This window comes from Candidozyma auris, chromosome 2 (genome assembly GCF_003013715.1).
Source record: "Candidozyma auris chromosome 2, complete sequence".
Classification (NCBI taxonomy): domain Eukaryota; kingdom Fungi; phylum Ascomycota; class Pichiomycetes; order Serinales; family Metschnikowiaceae; genus Candidozyma; species Candidozyma auris.
In genome coordinates, this window is record NC_072813.1 from 2136182 (window position 1) to 2156741 (window position 20560).

General features: G+C 44.9%; 11 protein-coding genes across 11 annotated transcripts; 8 read left to right on the top strand and 3 right to left on the bottom strand. All coding sequences in view use genetic code 12, as the record gives it.

Moving 5' to 3' along the window:
• Positions 1-192: 192 nt before the first annotated feature.
• TRP3 (bifunctional anthranilate synthase/indole-3-glycerol-phosphate synthase) lies at positions 193-1731 on the top strand (the record flags this gene model as incomplete). Its single annotated transcript, XM_029035952.2, has 1 exon — positions 193-1731. One exon carries the CDS (start codon positions 193-195, stop codon positions 1729-1731), a length of 1539 nt encoding a protein of 512 aa, XP_028891194.2.
• Positions 1732-1955: 224 nt separating this feature from the next.
• On the top strand, positions 1956-2276 carry CJI96_0002434 (uncharacterized protein; the record flags this gene model as incomplete). The annotated part of the gene is made up of 1 exon (XM_029035953.2): positions 1956-2276. One exon carries the CDS (start codon positions 1956-1958, stop codon positions 2274-2276), a length of 321 nt encoding a protein of 106 aa, XP_028891195.2.
• A 162-nt stretch (positions 2277-2438) lies between these two features.
• On the bottom strand, positions 2439-4736 carry DOA1 (Doa1p; the record flags this gene model as incomplete). The annotated part of the gene is made up of 1 exon (XM_029035954.2): positions 2439-4736. The coding sequence occupies one exon, from the start codon at positions 4734-4736 to the stop codon at positions 2439-2441; it is 2298 nt and encodes a 765-aa protein (XP_028891196.2).
• Positions 4737-6684: 1948 nt separating this feature from the next.
• Positions 6685-8511, top strand: SAC1 (phosphatidylinositol-3-phosphatase SAC1; the record flags this gene model as incomplete). The annotated part of the gene is made up of 1 exon (XM_029035955.2): positions 6685-8511. The coding sequence occupies one exon, from the start codon at positions 6685-6687 to the stop codon at positions 8509-8511; it is 1827 nt and encodes a 608-aa protein (XP_028891197.1).
• Positions 8512-8712: 201 nt separating this feature from the next.
• Positions 8713-9512, top strand: CJI96_0002437 (uncharacterized protein; the record flags this gene model as incomplete). The annotated part of the gene is made up of 2 exons (XM_029035956.1): positions 8713-8853; positions 8928-9512. The coding sequence occupies 2 exons, from the start codon at positions 8713-8715 to the stop codon at positions 9510-9512; spliced, it is 726 nt and encodes a 241-aa protein (XP_028891198.1).
• Positions 9513-9655: 143 nt separating this feature from the next.
• CJI96_0002438 (uncharacterized protein) lies at positions 9656-11392 on the bottom strand (the record flags this gene model as incomplete). The annotated part of the gene is made up of 1 exon (XM_029035957.2): positions 9656-11392. One exon carries the CDS (start codon positions 11390-11392, stop codon positions 9656-9658), a length of 1737 nt encoding a protein of 578 aa, XP_028891199.2.
• A 760-nt stretch (positions 11393-12152) lies between these two features.
• On the top strand, positions 12153-13622 carry CDL1 (Cdl1p; the record flags this gene model as incomplete). Its single annotated transcript, XM_029035958.2, has 1 exon — positions 12153-13622. The coding sequence occupies one exon, from the start codon at positions 12153-12155 to the stop codon at positions 13620-13622; it is 1470 nt and encodes a 489-aa protein (XP_028891200.1).
• Positions 13623-14160: 538 nt separating this feature from the next.
• MIR1 (Mir1p) lies at positions 14161-15084 on the top strand (the record flags this gene model as incomplete). Its single annotated transcript, XM_029035959.2, has 1 exon — positions 14161-15084. The coding sequence occupies one exon, from the start codon at positions 14161-14163 to the stop codon at positions 15082-15084; it is 924 nt and encodes a 307-aa protein (XP_028891201.1).
• A 1311-nt stretch (positions 15085-16395) lies between these two features.
• CJI96_0002441 (uncharacterized protein) lies at positions 16396-17004 on the top strand (the record flags this gene model as incomplete). The annotated part of the gene is made up of 1 exon (XM_029035960.2): positions 16396-17004. One exon carries the CDS (start codon positions 16396-16398, stop codon positions 17002-17004), a length of 609 nt encoding a protein of 202 aa, XP_028891202.2.
• Positions 17005-17256: 252 nt separating this feature from the next.
• Positions 17257-18522, bottom strand: CJI96_0002442 (uncharacterized protein; the record flags this gene model as incomplete). Its single annotated transcript, XM_029035961.2, has 1 exon — positions 17257-18522. The coding sequence occupies one exon, from the start codon at positions 18520-18522 to the stop codon at positions 17257-17259; it is 1266 nt and encodes a 421-aa protein (XP_028891203.2).
• A 1319-nt stretch (positions 18523-19841) lies between these two features.
• Positions 19842-20537, top strand: RPA34 (DNA-directed RNA polymerase I subunit RPA34; the record flags this gene model as incomplete). The annotated part of the gene is made up of 1 exon (XM_029035962.2): positions 19842-20537. The coding sequence occupies one exon, from the start codon at positions 19842-19844 to the stop codon at positions 20535-20537; it is 696 nt and encodes a 231-aa protein (XP_028891204.2).
• Positions 20538-20560: the final 23 nt, after the last annotated feature.

Genomic DNA, 20560 nt, shown 5'->3' on the forward strand with positions numbered 1-20560 from the left:
ATTTGGAGTGGAAAAATTACTAAATATAATTTAGAATCTCATCAACACATTAAAACATCGTGCTCGTCTTTTGACGAAAGTAAGCGAGATCGCGACCGGTGACAAATTTTGTAGACAGAGTTGTATGCACCTCAGTCTGACTCAAATTTTATCTAAAGAAATAAACCCAGTGGCCAAATTGCGTCGATAAAAATGACGGGTAAGTTTGGCAGAAAGCATGTCTTGATGATCGACAACTATGACTCGTTCACTTGGAACTTGTACCAGTTCTTGTGCCAGTCAGAGCTCTGCGACAGAGTTGATGTCTACAGAAACGACCAAATCGACATTGAAACAATTGAAAATGAAATTAAACCAGACATCTTATTCATCTCGCCAGGCCCGGGACATCCTAGCACAGATGCTGGAATCTCAAAAGCAGCCATCGATCACTTCAAGGGAAAAATCCCCATCTTTGGTGTGTGCATGGGTCAGCAGTGTATGGTTGAGGTTTTCGGTGGTGAAGTTTCATACGCGGGAGAGATCGTTCATGGTAAGACTTCTGCTATCAAGCATGATGGTAAGGGGTGCTTTACTGGTGTTCCACAAGGCGTAGGCGCCACTCGTTACCATTCTTTGGCAGGAGCTATTGCGTCGATGCCAGACTGCTTGGAGGTTACCGCCAAGACGGAAACTACAACCCCAGAGGTGATTATGGGTGTCAGGCACAAGAAATATACTATCGAGGGTGTGCAATTTCACCCAGAGTCGGTGTTGTCTGAAGCAGGTCACATTCTCGTGGAGAATATTCTCAAGATGCTGGGTGGAACCTGGGACGAAAATAAGCCTGTTTCCTCCAAAGAAAATATCCTTACGAAGATTTACAATCAACGTATTCAGGACTATGAGACCATTCGAACTTTGCCAGGAAAGACCTTTGCTGACATCGAGACTTCTTTGAAGTTGGGCCTAGCTCCTCCCCTCATTGACTTCTACAAACGTCTACAGCTTACGAAAGCAAACAACGAAAACATCATCTTGGCAGAGTTCAAGCGTGCGTCGCCTTCAAAAGGTGATATCAACATATCTGCTCATCCTGCAAACCAGGCTCTCACGTATGCTAGGGGCCACTGCTCCACGATTTCTGTGTTGACAGAACCCAAATGGTTCAAGGGCTCCTTGGAAGACTTGTCACTTGTAAGAAGAGCAATTGACCCAGATATTGTTGGATCATCCGACCTGTCGTACTCCAGGCCTGCTGTTTTGCGCAAGGAGTTTATATTCAGTAAATACCAGATAGCAGAAGCTCGTCTTGCAGGTGCAGACACTGTCTTGCTTATTGTGAAGATGCTTCTGGATGTCAAACTTCTTCAGAGTCTTTATGAGTACTCCTTGTCCCTCGGAATGATACCCTTGGTGGAGGTGAACGATGCTGAAGAGTTGAAGGTTGCCCTTGGCTTGACCCATAATAATAGCACCGAAGATCCCCTTGTGATTGGCGTGAACAACAGGAACCTCACTACGTTTGATGTTGACTTGAAAACTACCAGCTCTCTTGTGAGCAGTGCTAAGAGTAGCACCAGGAAGGGCGATGTTCTTGTATTGGCATTATCTGGCATCACCTCTGCGGAAGATGTAAAAACCTACAAAACGGAGGACGACGTTGACGGATTTTTGATTGGTGAAAGTCTCATGCGAGCAGAGGAGAGAGGAGAAGCTGTTCAATTCTTGCACGAGCTCACGCACGCTTAGATATATAGACGATGTAAAAGACAGACAAGAGTCAGTTACAAAAGGTTTCAGAGCATTATGATGCGCTCTTACTTCTTTAATCTGCCGTTTATCTCATTTTCGATTTTTGTTGCCCTATTAGTTTCACCGGAAAAGATTTGCAACCATCCACTATATAAAGGTGCACGGTGTACACTTCACATAATCTCAACGCGTCAGGCTTCTATTCATCAAGAACAACCATCATGGACGCGGCTAGTATCAGAGTTCAAGCATCAACAATCAAAGACTACGGCGGACGTATAGTAAGAGTTGTGGGACGCGTTGAGAATATTGACTTTGGCTCCAACACAGCGACAATTCTGGCGGGAGGCCCCATTGAAGTTATTACCAACGCGAACGATCCGCTCGAAACAGGCAAGATTTACGAAATAATTGGCAAAGTGGGTGCTTCTGACTTCAAGATTAATGCCTACTCTGTGACTCAGTTCTCGGATAACACAAATGTGGAGTTGCACAGCAGGTTGGCCGCACTAGTTCCAAAAGTACCAGAGCTCTTTTACTAAGAAGATTTGATCAGCATAATCGCTATGCGACCCCACAATGATTCTATGATAAATATGTGTTTTATGGAGGTTTTATGCCGCCAACTATGTGAGCACATTCCGTGACACAGGTGATAACATGAACGGGGCCGGCTAATCACGACTAAGCGGGCATGTTGGTGTCTAGGCGGTGTCGATATCACTGTAGACATCTTTGAATCTTGCCCCATTGTATAATTTTTTACAAGCGCCGTACCAAGATGGCTTGTTTGATGTAACTTTTAATACCAAGAGATTTCCCAAAGCAACACAAACTCTGTACGCAGCCTCTTCATCTGCATGAATCAAATCCTCGGCAATTTCATCGAGAATCGCGTAGAATGCAACAGCAGCTGTAGGGTTTTTGGAGAGGGACGAATTATTGTGAGCCAATGCTGTGAGATCGTATAAGAAGGATGCGATCGACGTCACTGCATTCTTGAAAAACTTGTGACTTGAAGCAACGTCCGACGACGTCACAATTTTCACAACAACGTTCAACTTGTTCGTAAAATCTTCGTAAAATTCATTGAGGGAAACTTGATTGTTGTTGTCGACGTCGAAGAACAACTGAACAAATAATGTGCTTGTAGTTAAGTTGCAAAGCACGCGAGCAATCATCATGATCAACGTGAGATCTTCCTCAGTCACCTCGTCAAGGCTGCTCAAGAGCAACTTGAGAACCTCCTCAGCCGCCTCTGTGGACTGAATCAAATCAACAGTAGTAACTCTGGGGATACTCGCTCTTAATAGGTCGAAGCCTATTAGCTTTTGAGTGGGCTTCCAACTAGATAATATTTTGGGGATGATTTTAGTTATGAGAAAGATAGCATTTTTTGAATTTAGATCACGGAGCGCATCCTCCACATTTCTCACTATCAGGGAAGCGAAGGCCGTTGAGTCTTCCTGTTCGCCATTAAACTTGTTGAACCCCTTAATCAACAGCTCAGGATTGAACTCTTTAAAAAGAATTGGCGTCTTCTCGGGAAGGACTCCGTATCTTTTTTGAGATGTAGCTGGTGCCGCCAGTGGTGCCAAATTGGAAGAGTCGCCTGGGGTCCCCGTCGTCTGGTCCAACAGAATGCCTGCGGTATTTTGCTCAATGAACCTTACTACTTCATCTTTGTAAGATGCTGGAAGGTCGTGGTCAGCAAGGAACCTTTCTGCTGCAGTGTAAGGGTTCTCATTCGCGTTGTAGGGTAATTTGAGTGGAGGCTTTCCATCCTCGACATCCACATCAAACACATAATCCCATTCTTTGCCATCAAAGCTTTTCTTACTGGAAGACCCTCCAGCAGAGCCAACAACATCTCCAATTTTAGTCCACTGTCCACCCGACCACTGGTGTGCTTCAATCACACCTGCCGGGCTCTTCACCATTATTGTTGCTCCTTCTTCTTTTCCTGGACGCTCAAGAGCATCGTAGCCGGGAATATCAGTTTTCTTCAAGTTATCAATTGATTGCTCGGAAATAGTAGAATTTTGGACATGGGAGGTAAATTGCTTAATACCATCAGCAGTGGCCTGTCTGTCTGCAGAGGCCGTGAAGACATAGACCATCTTGTTGGAGCCTCCAACAGCTATGTCATCATTTGGCAAGACGTCCACACACCAAACTGAAATGCATGGAAGAGTAATTGCTTGGATTGTCTTGCCTTCACGCCAGATTCTCACTGTACGATCCTCAGCAGTAGATACCAAGTCACCATTCGATAAAATTGCTATATCATAAATGAATGAGTCATGACCATGAAGTGTTTGCAAGACATTCCCAGTTTCAATGTCCCATATTTTGAGGGTACAATCGTTAGAAGCAGAAACGAACTCTTTTCCTGACGGCAACACCAACAACTTCCTCACGACATCATTGTGGCCTGTGAAACGAGCCACCTCTTTGCTACCCTTCCACTTACGAATTGTGCGGTCTGCAGAGCAAGTGAGGAAAGTATCAGAGGCGGCATCGACGATCTTAGCATCCCATACCGAGGCTGAATGTCCAACAAGATCATATTTCACCGAGCAGGACGACAAATCCCATACTTTGGCGGTGCAATCCCAAGAGCTCGATATCAACACATCATCACTATAATGCAACGCACACACATTACCTTGGTGGCCGATCAATTGATACTTCCCGAAATCGTCACCAGGTTTAACGAAAGAAGCGTGAGGTTCAGCAAGGTAAATTATTGCATCCTTTCCTCCGACAGCAACCATGTCTCCAACAATATTACTCCTTATGAACTTGACAGCGTTAACAAAAGCGCCCGTTGGGGACAGGAAGCATATCTCGTTATTGGGATTAGTGTCTAGTGTTAATGAAAGGTCCCAAGCTCTTGCGGTTCCATCACGAGAACCCGAGACGATTTTCTCATTGGACACAGCCGTGATACCTCTAACGTCCAGCTCGTGGCCTGGGAGCGTCGATCTAAGTTTGTACATGGCAGCAATTGTTGTTGGGTAGGAAGTGGGTTGATGGCGATAATAGAGGCATTGGAGTGTTCTGGTGCGACCAGTCTAATATGGGGATGCAGTAGCAAGAAAGGGAGGAAAGATTAGGGAAGTGGACTAGAAGGGGAAAATTCGGTCGAAGCTATTTAATCATTTCTTAGTTTTTAAAATAAAGACTTGTGAATGTTTGTTGACGATTACCTTTTCATACTAAGGATCAATCCAGTTTCCATGAGAAAATAAACCCACGAACTTCAATGGCTGCGAAATCTGGGGCTCAGAGGTTTCAAGTACTATTGAAGAAAAATTCAGTCGTACAGGTTTGGCGATTGAAATTCTCTATATGGGTTGCTCTTAATGAAGAAAGTTTGAATAACATACGACCGCTGTCACACAGTCGATTCAACACCCGCCTCGACCTTTAATACACAATGAAAGGACGAGTATAAATTGAAATTATCATTGATTTGTTTGAGCTCAGATACACCCATAGGCATTGAATTGAACGAAAGTCAAGTAATCCGTCTCTGAGGTGGGCTTTTGTCTGGTAGAGCTTGCGTTAAGCACTGTAAACGCCTCTCATAGCCATCTGATATCTTGTCTCTCTTTATACACTTCACAGCGTAATAAGCGGGTATCCCAGGGATGTAAATTCACGCAAGAGATCACTACTCTAAAGTAGATTAAAGAGTAGCAACCTGCTAGTCTCTCTTGAACCAAGCACCCAGTACCATTCAAACACATCTGCGATACATCATATTTCGCAGCCATTTCGACAGCTAGATATTGATGGGGCCCGAATTCGAGCACTTAGCCTTGTATTTGTTTTTTACGCAATTGAGTAAACTTGTGGGAATGATACCCTAAAAGATGTTAAGTATTAGCGTACACTCTATTAATTAGCGTTAGTTTTGAAGGTCAGAAAAGGTTCGTTTTATCAGGATACCATTGGCGAGTCAGGATGTTGCACATGAGATCTTTCTTTGCATATAGAACAGAAGTCAATAACAAAGAGGAAGCCTAATCACTTTTCATTTGTCAAGAAGAAGCACAAGGCATGGCCACCAAGGTGCTTGTCATCACACTGAGGACGATGCGAAGGTGTGAAAAAAGAATTAAAAGAATAACAAAATAAAAGGAAAAGAAGGCAAGAAGAGAAGTCGTGAGTGTTTAGCAATATAGAACGCCAAGTTCGAGCTATTCAGATCATGAAGCTACTTTGACCGCCGCCTAATAGACATAATCGGTGATACTTGGCTTGTGAAGATCCCATCATCATGTTCAGGCAGAGATCACAGACTTTATTTATCATATTATTATTCAAGAATGCGAAGAATTTTTCTTTTGAATTCTGGTATCTGTAGTATCTTCCAAGTCTAGCTTTGGCACTGGCTCACGATGTGGCTGCGAAAACGGCATGCGAGTGAACAATACAAAAAAGGCACTAACCTCCAACAAAAAGGTTATAAATACTACTATTCCGAAAATTACATCCAGTATAGAAAATGCAGCACAACTTACTTTACAAGAGCATAAGCTTCATTCCACAAGGCAAGGCGGCCGCCACCCCACCAGTGGTCTGTTCCTTTTGCCCGTGTCTGCTACAGAAGGAATTTTTTTTTTTTTTTTTTGCACCTGCCATAGAATATTCTCCACATGAAGTTCTCCACCAAGATGTATAATTGAAATCAGAGCTTCAAACGGTTCCTCCTTTTATCCACAACTCGTCAACGTACAACACCATATCTTCACCCCACTTTCACCCCACCTCTTGCCCGAAGCTTCCCCTGTTCTCTAACCACGCCTTAACCATTATGGGCCATGGGAACCGCGAAACCTCTCACATGACATCAACACTGGCAAATTAGCCTCCCCACCTCTTTTTGTCGATAAGCAGCCACATATTTCTTCAGCATAGGTCTTCTTTTTGTGAATCACCATGTCTTTGACCCATTTTGTTAGTGCGGACGGCTCGCACGTCTTATTCTCACCTCGGGCTAACCAGTACTTGTTGGTCAATTCAGAGGGCACCTCGGTGTCCACATCTTCCCCAGATGTTGCTGCCAAGGGTTCTGGATCGACTGTTTCCGCTGTTTTGGGTACTATCCGCTTCAAGATCAACAAGTACTTGGTGTTGGTTACCAAGCACGAAATTACTGGTCTGATTATGGGCAAGAAAATCGCCAAAGTGGTATCTCATAAGGTGTACCCCTTGGGTAACGAAAGTCTTTCAAAGAAGGACGCTGAAGAGTCAAACTACTTGTCCTTGTTGGAGCAGCACTTAAATTCTGCCTCGTTGTTTTTCTCAATTGACAATGCGTACGACTTGACGAACTCGTTGCAAAGACAGCTTGCCAACGGGGTCAAGACCTACGATACCCGTTTCTTCTGGAATCACTACTTGTCTGAAGAATTGGTTGCTGCTGGTGCCAATGCATTTGTGACTCCCACCATATATGGCTACTTTGAGGAGCACAGCACCGAGTTCAAGGGCCATCAGAAGTTGGACTTTGCTTTGTTGACGCGTAGAGCTTGGGCCCGTGCTGGCACGAGATACTTCCGTCGAGGCATTGACGAGCACGGTAACGTGGCCAACTTTAATGAGACGGAACAAATTGTCACCACCTCTAACAACAAGATTTTCTCGTTCTTGCAAACAAGAGGGTCTGTACCAGTGTACTGGTCTGAGATCAACGACTTGAAGTACAAGCCCAACTTGGCTATCTCATCTAGACCTTCTCAGGATGCGACTGCAAAGCACTTTGAGGAGCAGGTCAAGCTCTATGGTGAGAACTACTTGGTTAACTTGGTTAATCAGAGTGGGTATGAAAAGCCTGTCAAGGATGCATACGAGGAAGCTGTCAGAACTTTGCTGCCTAGTCTTGCAGAAAAGGTGAAGTATATATACTTCGACTTCCATCATGAGTGCAGTAAGATGCGTTGGGACAGAGTCAAGCTTTTGCTTGACCACTTGACCCAAATTGGCTTCACCAACGATAATTTCTTCGCCTATGACATCAACTCGAACACTGTTACGCACGTTCAGGACAAGGTTGTGAGAACCAATTGCATGGATTGTTTGGACAGAACTAACGTTGTTCAATCGATGTTGGGACGTTGGGTGTTGCAGAAGCAGCTTGAGGTCACCAATTACTTGACCACCCCTGGTCAGGCTTGGGAGATCATCGACCCATCCTTTAACTTATTCTTCCAGAGTTTCTGGGCTGATAATGCTGATGCAGTCTCGTGTGCTTACTCAGGTACTGGAGCTCTTAAGACTGACTACACAAGAACTGGAAAAAGAACCAAGATGGGTGCTTTGCAGGATTTGAACAACTCTATCACCAGATACTATCTCAATAACCTTAGAGATGGACATAGACAGGATGCCTATGATTTGTTTTTGGGCAATTACAGACCGTTCCGTGACTCACGTCAAAGTCCATTCGTGGACAAGAGATCGCCATACATCCAATTACTTCCATACATTATCGGTGCGTCATTCTTTGTTCTTCTTTCGCTTTTGATTTACCCAAGCGGATCCCTTCTCAGTTGGAAGAACATCCTCATTGTTAGCGGATGCTTATACTTGTTCTTGAAGAACACTACCTACCTCATCAAGAACGGTTATCAGTTTGTTGACTGGCCTAGATTGGTTCCATTGGACTTCTTGAAAAGAACTGAAGAGTTTACCCCAGATGGCAAGTTTGTTGGAATCAAGTATGAGGAGCATGAGAACTATAAGACGTCAAAGAAGCAAATCTAGACGCTATATGGAATTATAGCCTTACAATTTTTTCTAAATCACTGTTTATTCAATATTAGTTCGTTTTGATGTACCTGTAACCCATTTTGCAGCAATCTTGACCCGTTGATCTGCACGTGACCCAAATCGGTTTTTCCTCTATCGCGTTCACTCCAACAAAAAGTTCTTCTGTCTAAACTCCTTCAAACTAATACGTTCCTCATGTCTAACGCTCTAGAACAGTCATTGGACGATATTATCGGTGAGCAAAAAAAAGCAAGAAGAAATGAGCGTGGCCCACGCAATTCAGGGCGCCTGGATAGAAGGACTCCTTCCAGAGGTCGCTCTGGTGGTAACCGACCAGTATGTAAAGAAAAAAGAATATCTTAGATGTCAGAATTTCCAGAATTCTTCAGTTGAATATTAACAATTACCAGCCTGTCAGATTCGGAAGCGGAAACTCCATTCCCAGCCAAATATTAAAGAGTGCTGATGGAAGACCAATGTTGAGGTTAAAGAACGTTCATCCTGAGTTGAACGGCGAGGACCTCTCCAACTTGTTTATCAGTATTGCCCCTGTTGACTTTATCAAATTCGACCCAAGAGACGAGACCATCGCTTATGTGTGTTTTCAGCTGAATTACGCCGACAATAATGCCAAAGCAGTACAGAAATTTGATGGCAGGAAAGCCATGGGACAGGTTCTAGTGGTGGAGAACGCTGTCTCATTAGCCGACAGAATAGCTGCTCCAAAATCACAAGGAGGCAGACGCCTGAGAAGTGCCGGTGATGACCGCGATGAAACACCTAAAGCAAGAGAAGCTCATAGATCGAGGGCGAGAGAGAAGAAACAGAGACAGCCAAGAAGACCTAGACCAGCACCTAAAACTGCTGAGGACTTGGATGCTGAATTATCTGCTTACATGAGCCACGATCAATCAAATAGCGCTGGCGACGCCACCAACGGAAACTCCTCTAGCGCTTTCCCCGCCCAGAATAACGGCGAGACTATGATGGACTAAAGGCTTTGCCTGTGAGCTAGAAAGGTTAATACTGGGAACCTTCTAGTCATGAATTGACGCAAAGGTAATCTCAAAGAAAATATTGCGGTGTATTCTAACGTGTATAAATCTATCAACAAAATTATAATAAAATTCAGGATGACTTAGCCCATTCCTTGTGTGAGCTCCACCAACTGGACGTAGAGGCCCTTCGACCACTTTCTCCATTTCTTGCCATAGTAGAAGGTGGGGATAATGAAAGCGATAGAAACAAAGTCGATGACAGCCAATGCAATGTAAGTGTTTTGTGTCCCCGCAGAATCCAACCAGAGGGAACATACAAACGTGAAGATACAAGCCAATGTGTTGTTTATGATGGAAACACCTACCATCCCCTGGATAACGATTTCAGGGTAACAGTCCATCAAGTAAGACATAGCAGTGTCACCAACCGAACCCCACCCGAAACCAATGAGTGCCAAACCTCCGTAGACCACCCATCCAGGCCACGATCTATCGGCACCAACACCGAACATTATTAATCCAACAGGAGAGATGATCATGGTTGAGAATAGAAGGTATAATCTGTACTCAGGTTCGAAAACACCATTGTTACGCTTTGCAAGCCAGAGAACGTGCTTGTCTGATATGACCCCGGACATAATACATCCGATTACTGCACCAACCAAAGTGGCCACGTTCATGACAGCTACACCTGTCTCACTGAGATTCCATGGAGCATCATAGAAAAATGTGTCTTGAGTGGTGAGAAAAAAAGTCATGTAAGCGTCTTGCAAACCCCAAAGAATACCCGAAAGCCACACCGCTGGTAGAGTAAACACTTTAAAGTAAATGATGAATCTTTCGACATATTGCTTGAAACCGTAGCCTACCATGTACTCTGACGGCGTGATAAGAGAAATTCGCTTCCAGTAGGGGTTAGGTTTCTCTTTCTCCACCCCAGCTTCCTCGTCTCTCATGATATTATCCTGCTCAGGTCTAGGCTTTCTTCTCGTAGTCTCCACAGCACCGTCTGCTCGAGAGACGACTGTTGTAGTGAGATTCTCTCCGTCATCCTTCTCTTTAAGCGACATTTTCTCTCTTGTAGGATCGTCAATAATGGCAATTTGCTCTTCAGGTGACTCGTAGACAGGGAAGTACTTCTGTCTGTCGAAAACCGTTTCCTCGCAGGTGAAGAATGTCACGATAAGAGTGCCGCCAGTAATGATGGCGCCCGACCAACCGACCCATCGAAAAGTCTGGCTCTCAGAGATTAAATGGGCAATCAATGGACCAAGAAAAGACCCTACCGATGTTGCCATGATATAAACGGTCAACACGGAACCCAATTGATGCTGGAAGAATATGTCTGCCAAGGACTGCTGAGCCTGAGCTTCAGCACAAGCTTCAGACATGCCAACAAACGCTTGGGACCAGATAGTGTCTGCAGTTCTCTTCGACACGGCAAACCAAACAGATCCCAAAGTACCAGCTAAAAGACAGATTAAGTATGTGATTCTCCTACCGTAAAGTGACGAGGCAGGCGCAAAAAAAATACACGACCATCCGATGAATAGAAAAAGAACACCAGCTCCAGTGTTCATGGCATCATAAGAAATCCCATAGAATTGGTTCAAGGAGTCTTGTGCAGCACCAGCATCGTTGGAGATTGCTGCAGTGAGACCGGTGATGAAACAAACGACCAAAAAATGCCATGTTTTTCTCCAAGCAGACCAGTTCAAAGGGTCGTTGGGGGAGTCTGAAGGTTGTGGAAGCAATATTACACCGTCCTTGTTCTTCTTTAAAGGTCTTCCCGTGTGGTTGCTCGACGAGTCATCAGACGATGAGAAGATGTTGGTAGTTCCAGGGATGTAGTCTTCAGCAAAGTAGTTAGTGTTCATGAGGCCCAAACTCAGTTGTGATGTATCTTTATGCTCTAGTGTCTATGATATTGAGGTTTGGTTATGTCAAAGGGGCATTCTATTCTTGGTGAAGCAGTGGAATTTGTTTGATGGAAACCTGTAGTGGATAATTGACAGGTTAAGATGTAATAATTTTAGTGAAAGTTAAGAAAAAAAAAGTGAAAGATGAAAGGTTCTTTTTTTGGACGCAGTGAGGCCTTAAAATTCTTTCAAGCAGATAGCCGCTGTGAGTTTTTTTAAGAGGATTTTGTTTTGCTATTCATCTCTTTTTGCCTTATGCGGCCCTCACAGTAATGCCTCCTCTGGGCGAGACAGCAAGATAGAGTGGGAAAAGAGTTCCCTCTAAATTTCGAACTTTTCAAGCTGAGTTCTTTGTCGTCACTATCACTCTAAACGGAATTTTGAGAATATTAACATTTTGTATTCTTTTATTTGCTTCTTCCTCAATGACGTCCTAGACAGGTACTGTCACACACATTGATGCGCTGCAAGAGATTCATTGAGAAAGCAGCACGGTGCACACACGACCGCCTTTCTCGCTTGTGAGCCTTGCAAAACTCACTCGCCAGCGCGCAACATGAATATCACCATCTTCATTTTGTGTGAGAACCTCGCTCCTTCACTGCATCACTTCCCAAAAAGGCTCTCGTCGTAGTCACCAGGAACTGCCTTTTCGTCCTTCCACGGCAACCGTTACTTTTACATCTTCTCGAACTTCTTTAGTACCCTTTCTTTCTCGATGTCGGCATCTGACGACCTCCTCCTGCTTGATGACTTGACCCAGATGAAGGGGCACATCTCGCAGCTCCAGGCCACGTTGAACCAGGTGCTCTCTCGAGCTCCTCCAGTTGCAAAGTACAAGGAATTGACCAGCATTTTGGAGTCGTCGGCAAATCTCCCGCCTCTGTTGGCGCTGTCTCCGCAGATTGTCGACCGCCTCAAGGCCACCGTGAACACGCCTCAGATCAAAGTCGCCGTAAGAATCAAGGAGCTATGCGATAAGGGGCTTTTGCCCTTTCTCTTGACGTTGGCGAGGTGCAACTTTAAATCGGTCAAAGTCGACCGCCATGTGGGCTACATTTTGCATTATAAACCGCCCAAGGGAGTGGAGCCCTTGGTTGACGACGACTCGAAAAAAAAAGATGTCCTCAAGGACATCGAAATGTATCCTCCCAGCTTGCCGCCAATCGAGGACAATTCTTTGCTCAAGTTGGTTTTGACCGATAAGAGCTTCAGACAGCCCGCAGACTTCTTGGAACTGCAGTTTCGTGAGGGCCACCATGACTTCAACAACAATCATAACAGGAAGTTGGCCATAAAAGGTAGAAGTTTACTCGATTACCTTCTTCTAGAAATCATCGACGAGAAGTTTTTACACAAGGCTCATGAGGACGACGTCTTGTACGTAAGGAACAGACTCACCTCCACCTTCACTTTAGCCAAGTTCGCTTACCTATACAACCTTACAGACGAATTGCAACACGTCGTTCTGGAAGAATTGGCTTTTGAAGACAAGCTTACTATTTTCAAGAACGTGTTCCTAGCATACATCCAGGCATTGACCTTGCTGAATTACAGCATGAAGGAGATCAAGAGATGGATTGAGGCTCTCTATGAGCCTATGCTTGTCAAATTGGCACAGCAGTATAGTGACGGAGAGATCTTGAAAAACGTCTACGCTGTGGCATACAGTGAGTTTCAGTTCTTGTTGACTCGTGTGAGCAGTTACTTTGATCATCCCACCAAGAAGATCCGCTACAGCTTCGACATTGTGGAGGAAGATCCTTTCGTTTGCAAACTTACCATCGAAGGAGAAGAGTACACTACTGGCTCTGGAGCTACCGCTTTGGATGCCAAACAGAGAGCTGCTTACGAGTTGTTTCAAAGCAAGCGCTTGCGTTACAAGTTCATGAAGTACTTGTTGGAGAACTTCAAGAAGCCGCAATCACCTCCTGCCGCCGAGGCACCCCCACCTCCACCTCCTGCCCCTAAGCAGAGCTCGCAAACCGATGATGATGACGACTACGATCCAGAAGCATTGAGCCTGATGAAGGACGATACGTCCACTTCTTCTCACACTCCAGTTTCTTCTCAAACACCTGCCTCATCGCAAAAATCAGAGCCGCCTCAAAGCCACCCTAGAAAGCCATTGCCTTATGGGGCCTTGCCGCCAATTCCCAACATGAAGAGAAGAACAGCTAACAGATAATGGGCCCAGCCTCGTTTACCATTTCTTTTGGCTGATGCGGCCAAGGAAAGATAGATTCAGGGCCACTTTTGAGTGCGAAGAACGGTCCCAGAAAAAGAAACTGGTGTACACGGTCGAGTGGCGCTCCGGAGATTTGACTTCCCGAAAACAAAGCCAAAAGAAATCTGACTCCTAGGCAACGTGTTCGAGGTTTGATTTCAACACATGACGAAATGATGTGAAACTGCTTTCCATGGCACTGTTGAAATTGTGTAATAGTGACGCTTTTGGTTTTGGGCCTTCAATCCATGATCATCGAATTTGCAACCACCACACTGTGGGCCCCCGGCAAAGATCGGGCACATGGGAGAGTTACTGTGTAGAGGGAAAAGAAACGCATTGTCGCTCGAGGGTGCAAGCCAATAGAATAGCTGTATTCGTCACCGCGAATTTTTTTTTTTTTTAAATCCTCGATATATCTAAGCTGGACGTCTCCGTACCGAAAAATTCGAAGCTTTTTTTCCAGAGGCACGTTCTTCTTCCTAATACTCAAACAAAAATGGCTACCAAGACTGAAGTCAAACTTCCAAACTTCACCGTCGGTGACTATGCATCTTTCGCCCTTGCCGGTGCTATGGGCTGTGGTCTTACCCACGGTGCCATGACTCCAATTGATGTGGTTAAGACCAGAATCCAGTTGGAGCCAACTGTGTACAACAAGGGTATGATCTCTTCTTTCAGACAGGTCATCTCTAAGGAGGGTGCTGGTGCCCTTTTGACTGGTTTGGGTCCAACCGTCTTGGGTTACTCCTTGCAGGGTGCTTTCAAGTTCGGTGGTTACGAATTGTTCAAGAAGACCTTCATTGAGCAGTTGGGTTTCGAGACCGCCTCCAAGTACAAGAACTCTGTTTTCATGGGTTCTGCCGCTTTGGCTGAGTTCTTTGCCGACATTGCTTTGTGTCCATTGGAGGCCACCAGAATCAGATTGGTGTCGCAGCCAACTTTCGCCAACGGTTTGATTGGTGGTTTCACCAGAATCTTGAAGGAGGAGGGTGTTGGTTCTTTCTACAACGGTTTCACCCCTATCTTGTTCAAGCAGATTCCTTACAACATTGCTAAGTTCTTGGTCTTCGAGAGAGCTGCTGAGGCCATCTTTGGTTTCGTTGGCAAGCCAAGAGCTGACTTGAGCCAGGGTACTTTGACCGCCATCAACTTGTCTGCTGGTATCATCGCCGGTTGCGCTGCCGCCATTGTTTCTCAGCCAGCTGACACCTTGTTGTCCAAGGTCAACAAAACCAAGAAGGCTCCAGGCCAGTCCACCGTCGGTTTGTTGGCCCAGTTGGCCGGCCAGTTGGGTTTCCGTGGCTCTTTCGCTGGTTTGCCAACCAGATTGGTCATGGTCGGTACCTTGACCTCGTTGCAGTTCACCATTTACGGTTCTTTGAAGGCTGCTTTGAACTGTCCAAAGGGTATCGAGTTGTAAGTAAATTCATTATATAGACTTAAGTTATTGCACTTACAGAACCATAGACAAATGCAGCGTAGAAATTTAGGTGAGCAATTGGTGCATAACCACGTACAGGATTGTGCCCTCAGGTCTCTCTATCAATACCTTTGATTCATGAAGCACCTCGATGGTAAATTCAACCATTCCTTACTTGTTGTATTCTCTCTCTTGACAACCTCATTATTCTCAAGGTAGGTGATTTAATATTTTTTTTTTTTTTCTGCTCAACGCAATTATCAAAACGAAACTACTTTGAAGTTTGTAGTAGTTACGCGTTTTGCACTGAAGTTGCAAGAAACTCTTACTTACGGAAACTACACCACGGCTTCTGAATCGGGAATTCAAACAACATATACTTCGGGATTTCACCCCACCTCCTTCAACTCTAATTGACGTCCCTCGTGACTTTCAGACTTGTCATACAACTTCAATCAAAGCGCACAGCCATGGTGCAAGATGGCATTGATGTTATTGATTGAGCTGTTCCCGGTCATCGAGTAGTGCATATATATCCGCTCAAGGTACAGTCACGTGAGACGTCAAGCGTCAGTGGAGCAGCTAAAATGACTACCGACTGACGATGACCCTGCTATGCAGCCGAGCCATGATAACTCCCTGAAACGTTGCTATAGACATAGTGGGTTGAACTCACCAGGAAGTCTAGATTTGAACATGTCATCAAAAATCGGAGTCAAAGGTACCTGATGGGAAGATCTTACCTCAGTAGCCTTGTTTTCGAGAATTGCGCTTCCAAGAGAAAATCCATGACTTAAAAGTGTATTTGGCAACACTATCACCAGGAAATCCACTCAAACAGGAAAGCTAATAACAGGACCACAAACCCAAATGTTTCGGAGACGAATGCGTCGTCTCCACCACGGTATCCAAAAAGTCACGTCCTAAGTCCCAATGAAGCTATAGAGTCGCCTTGTGTCGCGTGTAGGTTCATTTTTCCCACACTCGGAGCGAGCGCATTACCTAATTAGGCAATGTCATTACTGTGAGGCCCCTGTCGCTCACGTCACTGCGCAGGATACTCAACCAAAAATAGCTGCGGTGGTAGCGAAAAGCTGCCATGAGATCTCTCTCAGCCATACAAAAGCTTTCCTCTATCTCTCGCTCGCCCTTGTTCCATTCCTTCTTCTCTGCACTCGCTGCAGCTTTTTGCAGCCTCTACCTACCCACAGGGTCTTTGCTCGTTTTGCACTATATATTGCCTGACGTTCCCCTGCTGGCTCTTCTTCCCCATTAGTATACTCTTTGATCCACGATTGATTAATCTGTGCAATGCAGCTCCTAGCATTCTTCTTCTTTGTCCTCTCAGTGACGGCGCTTCCCATCAACAAGCGTCTCTACAAACCAAGTTCGCCAGTGTTTTCCGTCATTGCTCACCACGAGGGTGCTGTTTTCCAATACCACTTGTTGAAGTGGGACGGAGAAGATCTCGTACTTAACGCCGACGAGAAGGCCTTTTTCGGCAGGATCAAGGCCAGTAATAACTACATCTTGAACTTGCCTGGATCCAACAAGTCGGCCAATGCTACTCAGATCGAGCCTAAAACGACAAGCGTGATAGTCGACCCAGACACTTTCCAGTTGTCCACAACCAAATCCGCCGTGAATGCCAGCAGCGGGTTCGGCATTGACCATCAGAAGTTGACTTACAAGAATTCTTCTCAGTTCTTGGCTTGTCCTGCCAATACCTACAGAGGTGAGTACTACGTCCACTGGGGCAACCACAACAAGACCGAATGCCCTAACCAGGCCCGTGGCTACCAAATTGAGCTCATTGTTCAAAGCGACGACGCCATTAACTACAATCCCGAGACCAATAAGTTGGGCAACTCGTCGTTGCCTCTCATTCCACAAAAGAAGAAGAGATTCTTGTTCTTCTAAGAATATTGACACTACAAGGAACACCAAGATACTCGCTACACACCAAAAGTCTCACTACAGACACCAATAGTCTCTCTAGAGACGCCATGAAAAAAAGCTGAGAACCGGTAGGCTCATCCTTAATGGGGACGACCACCTTCCTCAAGACTTACACATGCTTTTTCTAAATTCTCTCACGTTGCCTATTTTTGCAAAATTCTTCCTTCACTATATAAACTTAATACACCCTTTTCAGATCGAACACGCCATCCATCAAAGCACTCTAGCAACGTAAGTATCTAAAGCCAGATGGTACAGCGGAAGATCGTCGAACCTCTTTAACTGCTCAAGTTCCAGGAGCCGCTGCTTCTTAATAAGTCTTGTTCTCAGTTCAGTAGGGGGTACGAGGAGGATATTCAGCTCGTAGTCAATAAGCTTATCAGGCATGCAAGGCACAAAGGAAATTCCAAAGCGGAGCTTCATTGTGACGTGCAGATCGACTAGTACATTAGAGAACGACTGGAAACTGGAGCCCAAAACACAATCCAACAACTGCGGTGGGAGTTTGAAGCGATACTCGAAGTCAGTAACTGCACCGCAAGGTTTCACGGCATCCCACTCATAAGTGCAAGGAACCTTCTCAAAAGCAGAGAGAGGGACACTCATGCTGTTCTCATTATGAAGTAAAGTATCTGTTCTGATGTATCTTATTCTCCTTTCTCCCGCCCTCCAGTATATTTGCTTCATTGTAGCTTCCGTGAGCAGAATCCTCACCTGTGGCTCAATTGGCCTTGACCCCAGCTTTGACCACAAACTTTTAGCATTCAATACCATGCTACTGGAGAATGGCGTATAGAGGCAAATTTCAAGGTAGTCTGCAAGGTTCTCGCCTTGATAGTAGACATGATTGAGGCCGCTGTATACTTCATCTTGAAATTTCCTCTTAAACTCATAGGACATCCTAAAAGGAACTGTAAGAGCCCACTGTCTCTTCTGATTCCTCCCCTTCGGACTTTCTGTGAACATGACAAAATCCCGCAATAAGGTCGGGGAGTATGCTATAGCCAGGTGATGTCCTTTAACAAAGTCAGTCTGCACCAGAAGAGCCCCAGGAGAGGGCGTGATCTTTATTGGTCTGACTGTGCTGACGCCATTACACATTTCTGTTTTACACCATCCCTTGACAATATACTGAAACTCTGCAAAGTCTCCATGAGAAAACCCCAAGCGGACACATGGCGCCAACAAATGAGAGTCTGCAAAAATGAACGTGGCGTCGTACTGATGGACACCAGGTTCTAGTATAGGCTGCGTGCCTCTAAGAAGATCATTCACGTCTTTTGTCATCATAATTTCTTTGAAGTCACGTCCTTGACCAAAAAGAAGTTTGGCCACAGAGTAGAGGCAAATATTTAGTTCTTCAATTTTGACTTTTCTGAAAGCTTTAAGAGTGACCCTAACCTTCAATGGCTTCTCGGTGTTGTGTGATTTAACTGTCCTATCGAGAAATTCGATGATGAGGTCACAAGGAGGCAGCATTTGAAACTAAATGGAGATGAGATGAAGTGAATAGAGTGGAATCAACATAGAAGGGAATCATGATATATAATTGGATGTCGGTAGCCTCATTGCACTTGCTTGATTTCTGAGCGAACACGAGTTGCCTTCTGTCGAACTCAACAGTGGCAAACGAAGCATTCGGTCAGATATTGCTATATTACGTGGAAGCATATGGAAAGGTATATGTGATTGAACAAAAAGACAGTGAGGAAATTCCAAAAGTATTCAAACACATTCGATTTCTAAAAGTATACCTTTATGCCTAGTGGCTGCAAAATAGCACACCCAGTTGACCTCATTCCACTGTGTGTTAGGTATTCGAAAATGAGAGTACAAAATAAAATAATCAAGTAGGGAGATCCACGTTGGTAGTCATGTATGGGTCAGAAGCTGCGTCTTATAAAAGTTCTTCGTCACAAGCGCTTTCGTCCTTTGCAAACGATACGCCAAACACCTGCGAACCATAGAACGATTTACACAAAAAGCCAGTAACTTAGAATCTGGACATTGACGATGAATGTCGCAGCTTCGGTTCTGCAAATAGCGCTTCGTACCTTCTACTTTCTCAGAAGCTAGTGTATAGTGACTCCAGCCCTCGATTTCGAACTTCTATAAGTTAAAGTGTAAAGCCATAAAAGGCAACAGTACTATGCTTGGGGTCAATTTCTCAACATGTCCCGAATATTTTTCAGACGCTTACTCTGATCTGTGAACTCACTGTTTGAGAAATGACTGCGAAAATAGGCAACCCATTATTAACAGTATGAGTGGCTCCGTTCATAACAGCGTAATAAGTCAGGATCACTTAGGTGACTCCCTTGAATCACAACTAGTAGAATATGTGTCTGTGGAGATAATCACTGCATCATCCTTCCTTTCGATATACCCCGCTGCGTATTATATAATTAATATATACACCACATGTGATTTTTAAAGATCAGTAGACAAGAAACTATCAAAATGTTTGGAATTATGTCCATTGCCTCGTCACTCTTGTCTCTCAGAGTTTTGCTGCCTTGCTCAATTGCACTCACCAATTAGGTATCAATATCTCACAAGGTGAACACAACAAACATGTCCAAATCATCCTCTATTTCATTCTGACTTGCAAAGTGAATTAGAGATGCCTCATGCGAGACTTGAGTTCCTCCAAAATAGCCTTTGTCCTCTTTCAATGCCATCTTTGCAGCCACCGAGCAACTGACTGGCCTGCACATAATGCACAAGGCACTGGAGCATACTTAAAAAAAATCTCTGATGAGCATCGGCGCATCCAGGACCCCATCAAACCTACCGCCATGGCTCCTTCCCACAAGTCAGACGAAAGAGTCTACGACTCTGAAAGTGGGTCTGACTATGAAGATGTCCAATTTGAGCCGCCCAAGGGGTTCACAAAAGTGCAACTCCAGGCCCCCAAGCTGATGGGTGACAAGGAAGTCTGGCTCATCAAGACCCCCAAGGGGTTCCCTCTTGAGAAGTTGAAGACATTGCCTGTATCTTTCACCTCTACAAAAGTCAGAAATGATGGCGTTAGGCCTCTAGAATTGGATGGCACAAAGTACCAGGTGAACGAGGAGCTTTTTTCTGCTGACAATGATAAGTACGCTGTGGTAAATGAGGAGTTCAGAGGAAAGACTATAGACAGATACTACACTGTGAGAGAAATCGTGGATGTGCCCAAGATTGATCATGAAGCGGTCACTGTGCCTAGAAAGGATGTGGAGAAGATTGACGGGTTGAAGATGAGACACTTTGCTACCGGATATGGAGCCAGAGATTTCGACGAGGCGCAACCAATTGTCGAGCTGAGGCTAGATGATGACGGGAGAGTGATCAAAAGGGCCAAGGTTGTCGCCGAAGAGAAAGAGGAAGAGAAAGAAAAGAAGGAGAAGAAGGAGAAGAAGGACAAGAAGGACAAGAAGGACAAGAAGGACAAGAAAGACAAGAAGGACAAGAAGGATAAGAAGAAGAAGGAGAAGAAGAGTCTGGAGTAAAGCACCAGCACAGCTATATATAG